We start from the raw sequence: 13,132 nt of genomic DNA on the forward strand, positions 1-13,132 counted from the left end.
TGACCATTTAGCTGGGCAAGGTGCTATTGTATTGAGGAAGTGTGTGCGGGGAGGCCCAATGCATCCTCTTTTCTTACTCATTATGTTAAAATCTAAAAAAAAATTTTAAATTATATTATAAATTATTATATACATATTGCTTAAAAACACAGCAAGTAGGTACATAATGACATGAACGTATTTTATTGTTAGTTTATAAATTAAATTGATTGTTATAAAGTAACTATATATTTTAAATTATTTTAATTTTAATCCTATATTTCTTTCTAAATAATAACAATTCTAACTTGTATTATTTTTTCTCTGAATTTGCCATAACATAAGTCATAAGTGTCACTTTCAAGACTGGTGCTAGACTTTTTGCTGTCACTATAAAATATAAATAATACAAGTATTGTCTGCTAAATTCAAGAAAATTTATGTATTTATGAAATAAATAAATGAATTGCTTACTTAAATTATCTGAATAGCTGATTTGTTGACATCATTTGTTTAACTAGCACTAGCATGCAGTACAATGTGTATTGTCTGAGAGACAGTTACAAAATGTTTTCATCATTGCCTATGCCAAAAAATGCCATTGTTCATTAAGTCCAAACAATGGTGGTCGAATTCTAACAACTGATCAAGAATGCGAACTTTGATAAGCAGTTCTCGATAATCAGTTCACAACAATTATTTGTTATTATTAAAGTTTAACATTATACAATTAACAAAAATAATATAAAACTCATATCCTGGCACAATAGCCACATGGCAGCAGAAAACCATATATTCCCTTCCCGTTCTCCCACCATGCCCTAGCTTGTCATGCATTGTTTCCAAAAATCGGGACTTGTAAAAAAATTTGTTAAAAATCGGGACTGTGCCGACATCTGATCACCTTACTTTAATTATCTTTTCACTGTAGGAGTGGTAAGCCATATATTTAGAGGTAGGTCAATTAGACAATAGCAATTATGTTTGATATATCTGAAATAGTTAGGCAACTTCTCTTCGCTGAACATACGTGTTGATCTTTGAAAACCCCTTCCTGCTTCGGCTGAACTGACAGCAGTTGTTCTGACAATATTTTTAGCTCTTTGAGCACTTTCAGGGATTGTAAAATTCACTCATAAATTCTCGTGGGAATTTGGGGTGTAACACCAAACTCAAACAAATGACAATGTGTCACCATCTGGTTGTTTGACACTTTTTCTCTTTGTATGTTTGTTTACTGAAGTAACAAATGCAAGATAATAAAAATGTAGTGTTTCATCGAAAGTATAGCAAGTTTTATGAAATGAACAAATAAGTATTACAAGCATAGTGCCATCTAATTTTTTATAGCTATGGAATGCATGAATATCACTGTGGGCACTTAGAATATGCTACTGTGCAGGTAAACATTAAAAACAAACAAGAATGTAAATTTGTGATTTCCACATTGGGGGCCTATCCAGACATTCACCTTAGAGAGAACCCCATTACAAGTGCCAGTTTAACAACTGGTTCACCCAAACTCAACAAAAAATTAGATATTGATTCTGCCAACCAGTTGAATCCCACCACTTTGAACCCACCCCAAGGTGCCATGGGAGACAGATTTTGCTGTCTGCTTCCAGAAGATCCCACCATTGGAAGCTCTTGGGAGAAGAGTTGTGTTCTCTCTCACACAGAGCAGGGTCCATGAATTGAACTCCACTGGACAGCAACCAACAACAATCACAGATATCCTAGAATGGTTGTTCTTCATGTGGGAAAACAGCACCATGAGAAGTTTACATTGCTTTATCCAACTAAACAAAAGCCAGTGTGTTGAGATAACTGTTATAATAATATCTTACAATAGCCTTCCCCCCACCCCCCACCATAAACTTTCTTGGGTTCGTATTTTCAATACTATAGGAATCGTTGCCCAAAATTATCAAGTACTCAGATGTTCTGGATAATCAGATATTCTGATTCAAAGCAGACTCAGAGACTCTACGCACAAGTGATCAATGGTCAGAAACCAGCAAGGATCCATACCAGGATGCTCCACCTGCCACTAGACAACCATTGTGGATGTTGTTGATCCGTAAGACATTGAACTCTTCTAAGGCTCACCTTTCTCCTGTTTAAATGCTTGCCTCATAGGTTTTGTGAAAAATTTTAAAATCAGTTTCACACAAAGCTCTTAAACCAAACCAAACTTACTGCCATCGAGTCAAGCACTGCCATCAAGTTGAACTGCCCCATAGGTTTTCGAGACGGTAACTTTTTACCAGCTGAAAGCTCCATCTTCTTCCTGCAGAGCTGCTGGTGGGTTCAAACTGCATACCTTTCCACCAGCAGTCCAACACACAACTGCACTGCCACTGGGACTCCGGCTACAAAGCTCCAAACAAATAGCAAATATCAGGTAAATGTGAGTGGTCTGACCTCTCTCCCTTTCCCTCCTCCCCAGGTAAGAAAGAATGACTCCTATCTTCTACACTTTCCTGTTCTGTGCAAGATTCTGAAGACACTTGACAATTGTGCAGTGCTCTCCAAAGACTCCAAACTCACTGCCATCGAGTCTATTCCGACTCATATCCATCCCATAGGACAAGTAGTAAGCCTCCTCTTTCTCCGGAGAAGTAGCCGGTGGTTTCAAACTACTAACCTTGTGGGTAGCAGCCCAACACTAACCATTACATCCCCCAGAGATCCCCTGTACAATGTTAGGACTCCCTTTGTGAATACCAGTTTGTATTGTGAAGTAATGAGTGTTAGGATAGTAAATTCTAGCATTTGCTCTATTTTGTTAACTCATGAGCAATCTAATTCTAACTTCACAAGATCAATAATCGCTGTTATTTTTGATTTTCAAAACAACTTCATTTGCAATGTTTACCGTAAGTTTTAGTCAAGTACAGCTGATTCTGTATTGCATTGTTGTTAAGAACTTGAACCTATCAGGACGGGTCAGAATTCTGAATTACCAGTATGTCTAGATAGAATATCATTAGCTACCTAAATTAATGACCCAGTAATTATCAAAATGTCCCAAGCCATATTTCTTTTTTCCCTTTATCTCATTTCCTCTATATTCTTTCCAGTTTTGATGCTCAAATTAATCTGATCTTAATTGGTCAGACATAAAAGTATGGACATTGGGGGGATGGGGCAGATAATACATACAAGGCAGCTTCAAAAAGTTCATGGAAACATATATAAACTTTTTATTGTGAGTTGGTGAAGTTTACAGAGTAGATCAGTTTTCCATTCAACAATTCTCAGTAGTTTCATGTTGTTGGTTGCAAGGCCCGTGATCCCACTTCTTCACGGAATCTGCCACTTTCATTCCATGTTGCTTAAACCTTTTCATTTCGTTTATGACCAACTTAGTTTTTTGTTATTGTAGAAATAGTATGTGTGGCATTGTTAAAATATTGTCATTTGAACTACTAATGTGCAAAACCTACTGTCTTGATCTCTCCATTCAACCCGGCCTTGTCCTCTTTTCTCTTTGTCCTTCTTTTCCCTGTGTCTCAGCACACACGAAGCTATGGAGCTGATTGACACTCCGCGTCACCCCGGCAACGCCTCTCCCCCAGTAGGAAACGGCCCCCCTCCCCCGGTTCCGGCCGCAGCCAGCAGCCTGATGGTTGCCATCCCTCTGTTCGCCACGTTTATCATCGGCATCACCACCAACGGCCTCTACCTCTGGGTGCTGCACTTCAAAATGAAAAAGACCGTCAACGCGCTCCTATTCTTTCACCTCATCCTTTCCTATTTTATTTCCACGCTGATTTTCCCGTTCATGGCCACCAGCTACCTTCAGGACAACCACTGGACCTTCGGGACGGCGCTGTGCAAGGTCTTCAATTGTACGTTGTCTCTGGGAATGTACACCTCGGTCTTCTTCCTCTCCGCCATCAGTCTGGACCGTTACCTTCTCACCCTGCACCCGGTGTGGTCGCATCAGCACCGCACTCCCCGCAGGGCGTCCAGCGTCGTCCTGGGAGTCTGGGCCTTTGCCGCTCTCCTCAGCACTCCCTTTTTGATTTTCAGAGAGACGCATAATTACCCTAACGGAACCGTGATCTGTCGAAATAACTACGCCGTGTCCACTAACTGGGAAAGCGAAGAGACGTGGGCACTGAGGAAACGGGTTCATGTTGTCTGTTTCACCTGCCGCTTCTTGGTGGGCTTCCTCCTGCCGTTCTTCGTCATCACTGTCTGTTACGGGAGAGTAGCCCACAAGATCAAAGAGAAGGGCCTGGTGAAATCCAGCAAACCCTTCAAAGTCATGATGACTGCCATTGTCTCTTTTTTTGTGTGTTGGCTGCCCTACCATATACTCCAGGGCTTAATTCTCACTCAGGACCGGTCCATATACTTTCAGTTTGCTCTGATTCTTACAGTGATAACCACTTCGTTCAATACTGTCTTTTCTCCGACACTCTACCTCTTTATCGGGGAGAACTTCAAAAAGGTTTTCAAGGAATCCATTCTTGCCCTGTTTGAGTCAACATTCAGTGAGGATTCTTTTTCAGAAAGGACACAAAACTTCAATTCTGGAGCTCTGTTTTAAACTTTGGATCCTCTGGCAAATATGGATGCTGTATTAATTCTATCATGAGAGCTTTCTCTGGCTCTATCTAAGTTGTACTTTAGTTCAATCTATGAATATTAAACAGGGCTCTAAGAAAGCCCAAAAAAGTGATGCTGTAAATATAATTCTTCACCTTTGAATTATAAAGCTATACTACCAACTCCTCAGCCCTCTTTTTAATTCATACCAGATCCAAGCGAGAAAGAAATCTCATTCCTACAGCTCCTTCATATTGAGGGGATAGCAATTCGAAACAACTCTTATTGCACCACAGGACACACATTTCCACCTTGTTATATCACAGTCTAATATAACAATAAATGTCCTGAAAATATATGTTTCGAGTCAAAGTTCACTGAAAGAAAACTTACTGTAGCCAATTACCAATTAACCCTGGGGGTGGTGACTATGAAATTCACTTGTTCATTGAAAAGCCTTGCTTGACCTTTTTTTTTTTCTAGAATTAACTTTAATTCATGGGAGTTGATTTTTTTTTTTCACTTTATCCTTAGAAAAAAGTATGAAATGTCTTAGCTGTGAGAATGGGTTGGAAGACATAACAAAGTCCTTTTATGACACACTTCTTCCCCCTTAACCAACTGCTCTAGAAAGACAAGTTGAGGTGGATAAGACTCCTGCCTAGATTCGTCATGCTGTTATAGGGGAAGGAACTCACCAGAAAGAGGTGTGACCCCAGAATTCTGGGAAACGGATACAACTGTGTACACACTATACCTTCAGCACAGTATGTGGCCCTGGCTCTTGATGCCCAGGAAGGGGAAAGGGATTTTGTCAAGACAATGGCTATGCTTTAGGAAATACCTCTCCCAAGAGAGACACCAACAACATCCAATTAATGCAGATCCAGTGGTGTCTGTGCAAGAGGGAAGGTGGATGGGGAACTCTGTGGCATCGTTATAGATTTGGAGGTTGCACCTCAACATAAAGAAAACCGACATCCTTACAACTGAAACAATAAGCAGAAAAGATTGAAGTAGCTCAAGGATTTTCTTCCACTTGAATCTACAATTAACAGCCATGGAGCAGCAGTCAAGAAATCAAATTACTTACTGCACTGGAAAAACCTGCAAAGAATTGGACTTCAATGACCTCTTTGAAATGTTAAAGAGCAAGGATGTCACTTTGAACATTAAGGTGTAACTGGTCTAAGCTGTGACATTTTCAATGGCCTCATCGGATTTTTTGAAAGCTGGACAGATAGAAGAGCAGGGAAGTGTTGATGCATTTGAATGCTGGTGTTAGTGAAGAGTATTGAAAGTCCTGTGGATTGCCAGAAGAAAAACAAATCCATCCCAGAGGTAGAGCTAGAACACTCTTTAGATAAGAGGATGGTGAGACTTTGTCTCGTGTACTTTGAACATCTCATCAAGAGGAACCACTCCCTAGAGAAGGAAAACATATTTGGTAAAGTAGAAAGTCAGCAAAAAGGAGAGATTCTCCACGATGAACTGACTCAGTGGTTGCAACAATGGGTTCAAACAGCAGTGATTGGGAGGATGGTGTAGGCACCCTCTGGGCAGTGTATCATTTTGTTGAGCATAGGGTTTCTATGAATTGGAATCCATTCAATAGCACCTAACAACAACAACAACCGGAATACTAATAATAATAATAAATATCAATAATATTCATAGATTTGAATTGTCTATCACAGAATCTTTTAGCAAGTACACCTTTGGACAGGAATCCCTTCACTTGGATAACACATAAATTATTTGATTGGTGTGAACAAAGTCTAACATATATATGTTAAAACATTCATCTTGTCATATCAGTGTTAAAATATAAAGACATTATACTTTAATATCTTAAATGCAAAGACCTTCTTAAAATAATATTTTAGGGAGCGAGGAGGGCGGGGATGAAGAGTTGATACCAGGGGTTTAAGTGGAGAGCAAATGTTGTGAGAATGATGAGGGCAATGAATGTACAAATGTGCTTTACACAATTGATGTATGTATGGATTGTGATAAGAGTTGTATGAGCCCCTAATTAAATTAATTTAAAAATCCCCAAAATGTTTGATTGTTTTTAGTAAATGTTTATATAACAAATTAGATTTGCATTTAACAAATATTACACAATCTATTCAATGACATTGGTTATATTTTTCACAATGTATCAACATTCCCATTGATTCCATTCTGGATGCTTCTTTTCCAGCAATCTGGTTTCCCTGTTCCCTTGCCCCTTTATAATTGATTTAGAGTAATTGTTGATCATTTGATATGAAATAGAGGATTTTTTAATTGCAGTATTTGTTGATAATAGTACTTATTTTATGAATCAATCTATTAATTAACTAAAAGGTGACCTCACAGGGTCATTTAGGTTCAAGGTTTAAAGAGTCTACCTGGACAACAGTCTCAGAGACTTTTCCAATCTCCACTGGTCCAGTAAGTCTCAGCTCTTTATGCATTAGAGTTCTGTTCCACATTTTCTCTCGTGGGTTATTTTCTCTTGTCACCCCGATCAGAAGGGATGGAAGTGGTGGCAGACATCATCTAGATTTCTTTGGTCTCCAGGTAGATTATACTGTGGTTTATGTAGATTATTAGTACTAAAAATTAGTTTCTTCTCTGAGCCCTTTGTTTCTCATTTTCTCTTTTGTTCTAGACAGGAAGACACCAACCACTACAAGTTTAAAGACATTTTTAAAGTCTCTTAAATACCAATAAACTGTCTCTGAAATGTGAGATTATTTTAGAACACAATAACAATATTCATTTGGCTTCCTTGATTTTCAAGTTTTGCTTCAGGGGTTTTTTAATGCGTAAATGGAAGTACTACTGTAAGTTATGTGGGACCACAACACCACTGACCTGCTACCCTTTATTTATGGTCATCCAGTGATACAGCATGGCTAGCTTTAGACCACAATCCACATTCACTCTCTACACATGCCACTTTGCTTCACACAAGCCAGTTTTAACCACAGGCTTATTTGCTACTGAGTAATCCCCAAAATAAGTTATATTCATATAAAAGGTGTTATGGATTGAAGTATGTCATCCCCAAATTTGCGTTGCAATTCTAGCTCCTATATCTGTGACATAAGCTAACATGATGTAATGTAATCACTTTTCATAAAGCAATGTAGTCAGTTGGTTGAGGTCAGACCAGTGTAGGGTGGATCTAAATTCTAATTGACTCTGAGTTTTATAAAAAGCAGCATAAACACATAACATGGGTGCACACACGGGGCGATACAGAGGTCACGTGAGTATCTCTCTGAGAAAAGGAACCACTGGCTGATGGCAGACACCAGAAAGTAGGAGAGATGATTCACAGGTGGAATCAGCTCTGCCAAGAGCCTCATTCGGACTTTCAATCTCCAGAACTTCGAGAAAATCAGGATCTGTTCTTTAAGACCTTAGCCACCACGAGCACCGTGGTATTTGTGTTACAGTAGCACCAGGTGAGCAAGACAAAGGCTATAGACAGAAAGAGAAACCAAGTTTTATCATCGACTTTGTATCGATCAGAAGGAGCAGTTTGATACCCTAGAAATCTTGTTCATTAACTTGGAATCAGCGCTTCCTTGAACAATAAGAATTTGGTTTCTCTCACTCTGAGTATGAGGGACATAAAATTTGGTTTCTCTCACTCTGAGTATGAGGGACATGGATGGGGGAAAGCTTTGATCGTTGACCATGTTTCAAGATTTTGGAACCCAACAGTTTTCCCAGAACAGAAGGGTGAGCTTGATTATCAGGTTCCCCTGAAATAGAAGGAGAGTGTGTTTCCTCCCTCCCAGTACTCTCTCAGGTTCTGACAAGCCCACTAGACTTTTATAATGCAGAACCTACCAAAGTTACCTATGGAAACTACGAGTCTTTGAAATCATAGCTGTTCTCTGGGAACCTGGCAACCACAGACTGTCTTTTGTCTCCCTTCTCAGACCTGTTGCCATAGCGACAGAAGAATGTGCTCTGGAATGCCTGTATTTTGTGTGTGGGGGGGATTTCCATTGTTGTCAGTAGTTTGCAACATTTCTTGCAGTCATCTAAGTTTATGTTTTAAGTTTTTTTCCTCTTAAGTTTAGTTTGGGGCACTTTTAAAAAAATCATTTTATTGGGGGCTCGTACAACTCTTACCACAAACCATCCATCCATCCATTGTGTCAAGCACATTTGTACATTTGTTGAGTTTGGGGCACTCTTATGTGCTTTTCCCTCCTCTCTTTATAGATTGTGAACTGTCTAAAGACTGAAAGAAGCCTGCAGATTACATTTCTTTCCTATAACTTTATACATGATGGACACTCAGTAAGAGACATTTATGGGAAATTGAGTATGGACAATCACAGTGTGTGATCTACAAAACAACTTTCAGTATAAAATAATGGGATGGGGGTCGGGGCTCGACCGCCTGAGAGCATGGACAACAGGAAACGCCTGGCCTATGCCATCATCCACTTCTTGCACGGCCAGCTCCGGCACGGCGGGCCCTCCTCAGACGCCCAAGAGAGACTGGAGGTGGCGATCCAGTGCCTGGAGACTGCATTTGGCGTGTCCTTGCACGACCACGGGCTGGCGCTGCCTCAGACATGACCAGAAATATTCGAAGCAGCTGCTTCGGGCAAGCCCCCGGGCCAGGAGGTGCCACCTGGCCTGCGGATCCCCGAGGAGTGGACCCCACCTTCCAAGGAGGACTCAGTGGAGGCAGAGCGTCTCAAGACAGAAGGCAACGAGCAGATGAAAGTGGAGATCTTCGAAGCGGCCATCCATCTCTACGAGAAGGCCATCGAGCTCAACCCCGCCAACGCCGTCTATTTCTGCAACAGAGCCGCAGCCTACAGTAAGCTGGGGAACTACGCGGGGGCCGTGCAGGACTGTGAGCGTGCCATCTGCATAGACCGGTCCTACAGCAAAGCCTGCGGCTGCATGGGCCTGGCCTTGTCCAGCTTGAACAAGCACGCGGAGGCTGTGACCCACTACAGGAAGGCCCTGGAGCTGGATCGGGACAATGAGAGCTACAAGTCAAACCTCAGATCGCGGAGCTGAAGCTGAGGGAGGCACCCAGCCCGACGGGGGCCACCTTTGACATCGCCGGCCTGCTTAACAACCCAGGCTTCATGAGCATGCCTTCAAACCTCATGAACAACCCTCAGGTCCAGCAGCTCATGTCTGGGGTGATCTCCGGCAGCCACAACCCCCTGGGCACCTCTGGCACCAGCCCCTCTCAGAATGACCTGGCCAGCCTCATCCAGGCTGGCCAGCAGTTTGCGCAGCATATGCAGCAGCAGAACCCGGAGCTGATAGAGCAGCTCCGCCGGAACCAGGTCCGCAGTCGGACCCCCAGTGCCAGCAACGACGAGCAGCAGGAGTGACGCGCAGCCCTGCGGGACTGTGCCTGCCCTTCGCAGCCTGGACGCCGCCAGCGCGCCCCCTTTCTCTCCAATGGGGCTGTCCGCGAGAACAGACAAACAGCTGGACTTGCATGTTCCGACGGGGTTCTGTGTCCCCCCCTCACCCGCTCTCTGTCCACCCTCCCAGCCCCCAGATCCTTCTGGAGAAAGCCAGCCAGCTGGGACTGCCAACCAGCACCCAACAGCCCCTCTTCCCACCCCTAGCCTCCAGGAAGCCTAGGCACTTCGCTGTTTTCCGGAGCCCCCCCCCCCCCCCCCGCAGGAGCACCCAAGACCACATTCTGTGACATCTCTTCCAGTTACGCTTCAGGGTACACTCACCGTTCTCCTCGTCGTCCTGTCCTGGAAGCTGGCATAAGGGTCACCGTTCCGGTCAGTCGGCGGACAGACCCTGGGCCGACAGGTGTGTCACCTTCTGGGCCTAGAGGGTCGAGCCCCTGAGCCGCCTCCAGGGAGCGAGGATGGCAGAGAGCCAGGCCGCCTGGCTGCCCTCCGGGGAGCCTGCTCGGGAGGTGTGTTTTGGGTGACCAATAGGACAGCAGCCACCGTGGGCCAGTACCCACACTCCAGAAAGCTTGTGGGGAGGAGTGTCACAGGCGGGAATAAATAGACGTTGTGACCTTGAAAAAAAATAATGGGATGGAACCCGATTTTTATTTCACAGTGGTTTTTATCAGACCTTGCACACGGACATGATTCTAAGGGAATCCACTTAGCCCTAAAGCAAGTCTATGAAGTAGGTCCCATTATGATCTCTACTTTACAGACTATGAAGGTGAGGCCATTGCTCAAGGTCCTTCAGTAGCAATTAAAATAGTCAATATTATAGATGCCAGTCATCTTTTGGTGGAATTCCTACTCTCAAACCTTAAACTTACAGCTTGAGGTCCTCTCAAGGAACTCGTGAGACTGGGCTTTGAGTCCAGCTCCACTAAGTCTGTTGAGTTTCCCAGAAGTCACCTTCTGGGCTGCAATCATCAAACAAGGTGCCGAGAAGATGTCCGCATCCACGTCAAGAGTGTAAGTTATCAAATTTATTATCAGGAGATGTGGATGAATGGTGATGATCTTACTTCGCTTTTAGCTGGGTGTTCTATCGGTGAGATAGTTTATTGTGCCAAGCACACGTGGGATTAATTGAAGGGCGGAGAGATAAATGGCTCAGTGAGCCTCACCTTTCTTGTCTCTCACTCTTCAATCATCGGACCAATGTGCAGCTGCCTTGCTTGTTCTGTGCCTCAATTTAAAGGGCACACTACCTGTGTGATGCCTATCCTGTGGACTGTGTCCCTTTAAGACCACACGATTGAAATTTACATCTCCTGAGCTGGTGACCTGGCTGACAGTTGGTGACCTGCCTTGCTGTTTGCTGTCTATGCTGGGACAGCCTGGCTCTCTCTCGCTCTACAAAGGACTACCTAGAGGCTCTTAAGATTTGAAGGACTGCTAGTGTCTCACAACTGTCTCATGGGAGTCAGTTGCACTGAGCCATTTGTACTGCTTTATAATTTAACTGTTCGTTTCTTGTATTATATATATATATATATGTTTATAATTTAACTGTTCATTTCTTGTATTATATATCTTTATAAATGTATATATATATATAACTATCAGCAATCTGGTTTTATATCTCTAGAGAACCCTGTCTAATACAATCGGGACCCCATTCTCACAAGGGTCTGTTTGCTCATCTGTAAAATGGAGATAGCTGTCAAAGAGAGCATGAATATGAAATTACTCCTAAAATATAAAATGCTACATAAGTGTAAATGTATTTTTAACCTCTAATAAAAGTAGAGTTAATGTTTAGAAAATCTATTGGTTATCATTTGGTGGATTAGCAACCTCCTCACTGTTATGAATTCCTTGGATCCAAGAAGTTTATAAGCAAATAATGTGTCTTTGCTTTGTGGAGACAGTGTTTCAAAACAAGTTGCTTATTAGCATCTGATTACATAAACCTGCTTCATTATAGCAGCATCAAATTCGTTCAAGAGCAGAATCCAGGGGTGACTAGAGATGCGTTTCAAATGCTGGCCCAACTTCTTTCCTTCAGAACTAGCTCTCTGTTTTAATGAGACAAATGGGCTACCAAGGTGCTAAAACTGTATTGTATGTAGTGTGAGAAGGGCTGAAGTGGGAGTTAGGGTGCTGTTTGCTATGCAAATCTGATGACATTTATACACACACACACACACAAGAAACTACGGAGGACAGTAATTTAATAGTAGAGGTAATAGGACGGTGTTAGGTCTGGGATACAATCCTTGCCATCAAGAAGCTTAAGATGTAGCACAGTGGTTCCAGATTTGGCTCCATATTAAAACAAGCTCACTGCCATTGAGTGATTTTTCAGCTCATAGCAAGAGTCCACATTCAATTTAGCTAAGATTTTACACACACACACACACACACACACATATATATATATATATAGTCTAAGTCTTACAAGTGGGAAAGTGGGACAGTAGTGGTTAAGTGGTAGAATTATCACCTTACATGAGGGAGACCTGCTTTGATCCCCAGCTAAATCACCTAAAACATTGCTGCCAGTCATCTGTCAGAGGAGGCTTGCAGGTTGCTGTGATGATGAACAGGTTTCAGCAAATTTCAGCACCTTCCTAGAAAGAGAAGGGCTTAGACAAAAGGCCTGGCAAACCACTTTGGAATATCACCAATGATGACTCTGTGCATCGCAACAGTCCGAGTCTGTTGGTGACCATGAGTTGATAATTGATTTTACAGCAGTTAACAACACTATATAACAGGCTTTACCCAAACCAATGAAATCTAACACCATCGGGGGGCGGGGGGGGGAGCAAGTATCTGTATTTTTCAAAAGTTCTCGGCTTGATTCTAAAATACAAACATTGATTCCCCACTCTGATGCATGCTGGACCTGATCAGGTTTTCAGCATTTTGAGTATTTTTGTTTTGTTTTGTTTTTTTTGTTTGTGTTTGTTCATAATAGGTGTATCTCAGAGGTGTTATGCCATTGGAGGTCACCCTCTGGGGTTATATTTTTTTTCCTGTTTTTCAGTATATGAAACTCAGGATTGATGAACCTACAGGGACAGCAAGTAGAATAAGGGTTTTGGTGGGCGGAGGGCACAATGGTGGTGGGGGGAGGTGTAAAGGGGAGACGATGTCAGGAATCCAGGAAGAAAAAGAATGTT

General features: G+C 42.4%; 1 protein-coding gene and 1 pseudogene across 1 annotated transcript; both read left to right on the top strand.

The window, feature by feature from the left end:
• Nucleotides 1-3,511: 3,511 nt before the first annotated feature.
• On the top strand, nt 3,512-4,540 carry GPR33 (G protein-coupled receptor 33). The gene has a single exon (XM_075532215.1). It carries the CDS (start codon nt 3,512-3,514, stop codon nt 4,538-4,540), a length of 1,029 nt encoding a protein of 342 aa, XP_075388330.1.
• A 4,409-nt stretch (nt 4,541-8,949) lies between these two features.
• Nucleotides 8,950-10,046, top strand: LOC142425593 (small glutamine-rich tetratricopeptide repeat-containing protein alpha pseudogene; annotated as a pseudogene).
• Nucleotides 10,047-13,132: the final 3,086 nt, after the last annotated feature.

Source organism: Tenrec ecaudatus, chromosome 14 (genome assembly GCF_050624435.1).
Source record: "Tenrec ecaudatus isolate mTenEca1 chromosome 14, mTenEca1.hap1, whole genome shotgun sequence".
NCBI classification, from domain to species: domain Eukaryota; kingdom Metazoa; phylum Chordata; class Mammalia; order Afrosoricida; family Tenrecidae; genus Tenrec; species Tenrec ecaudatus.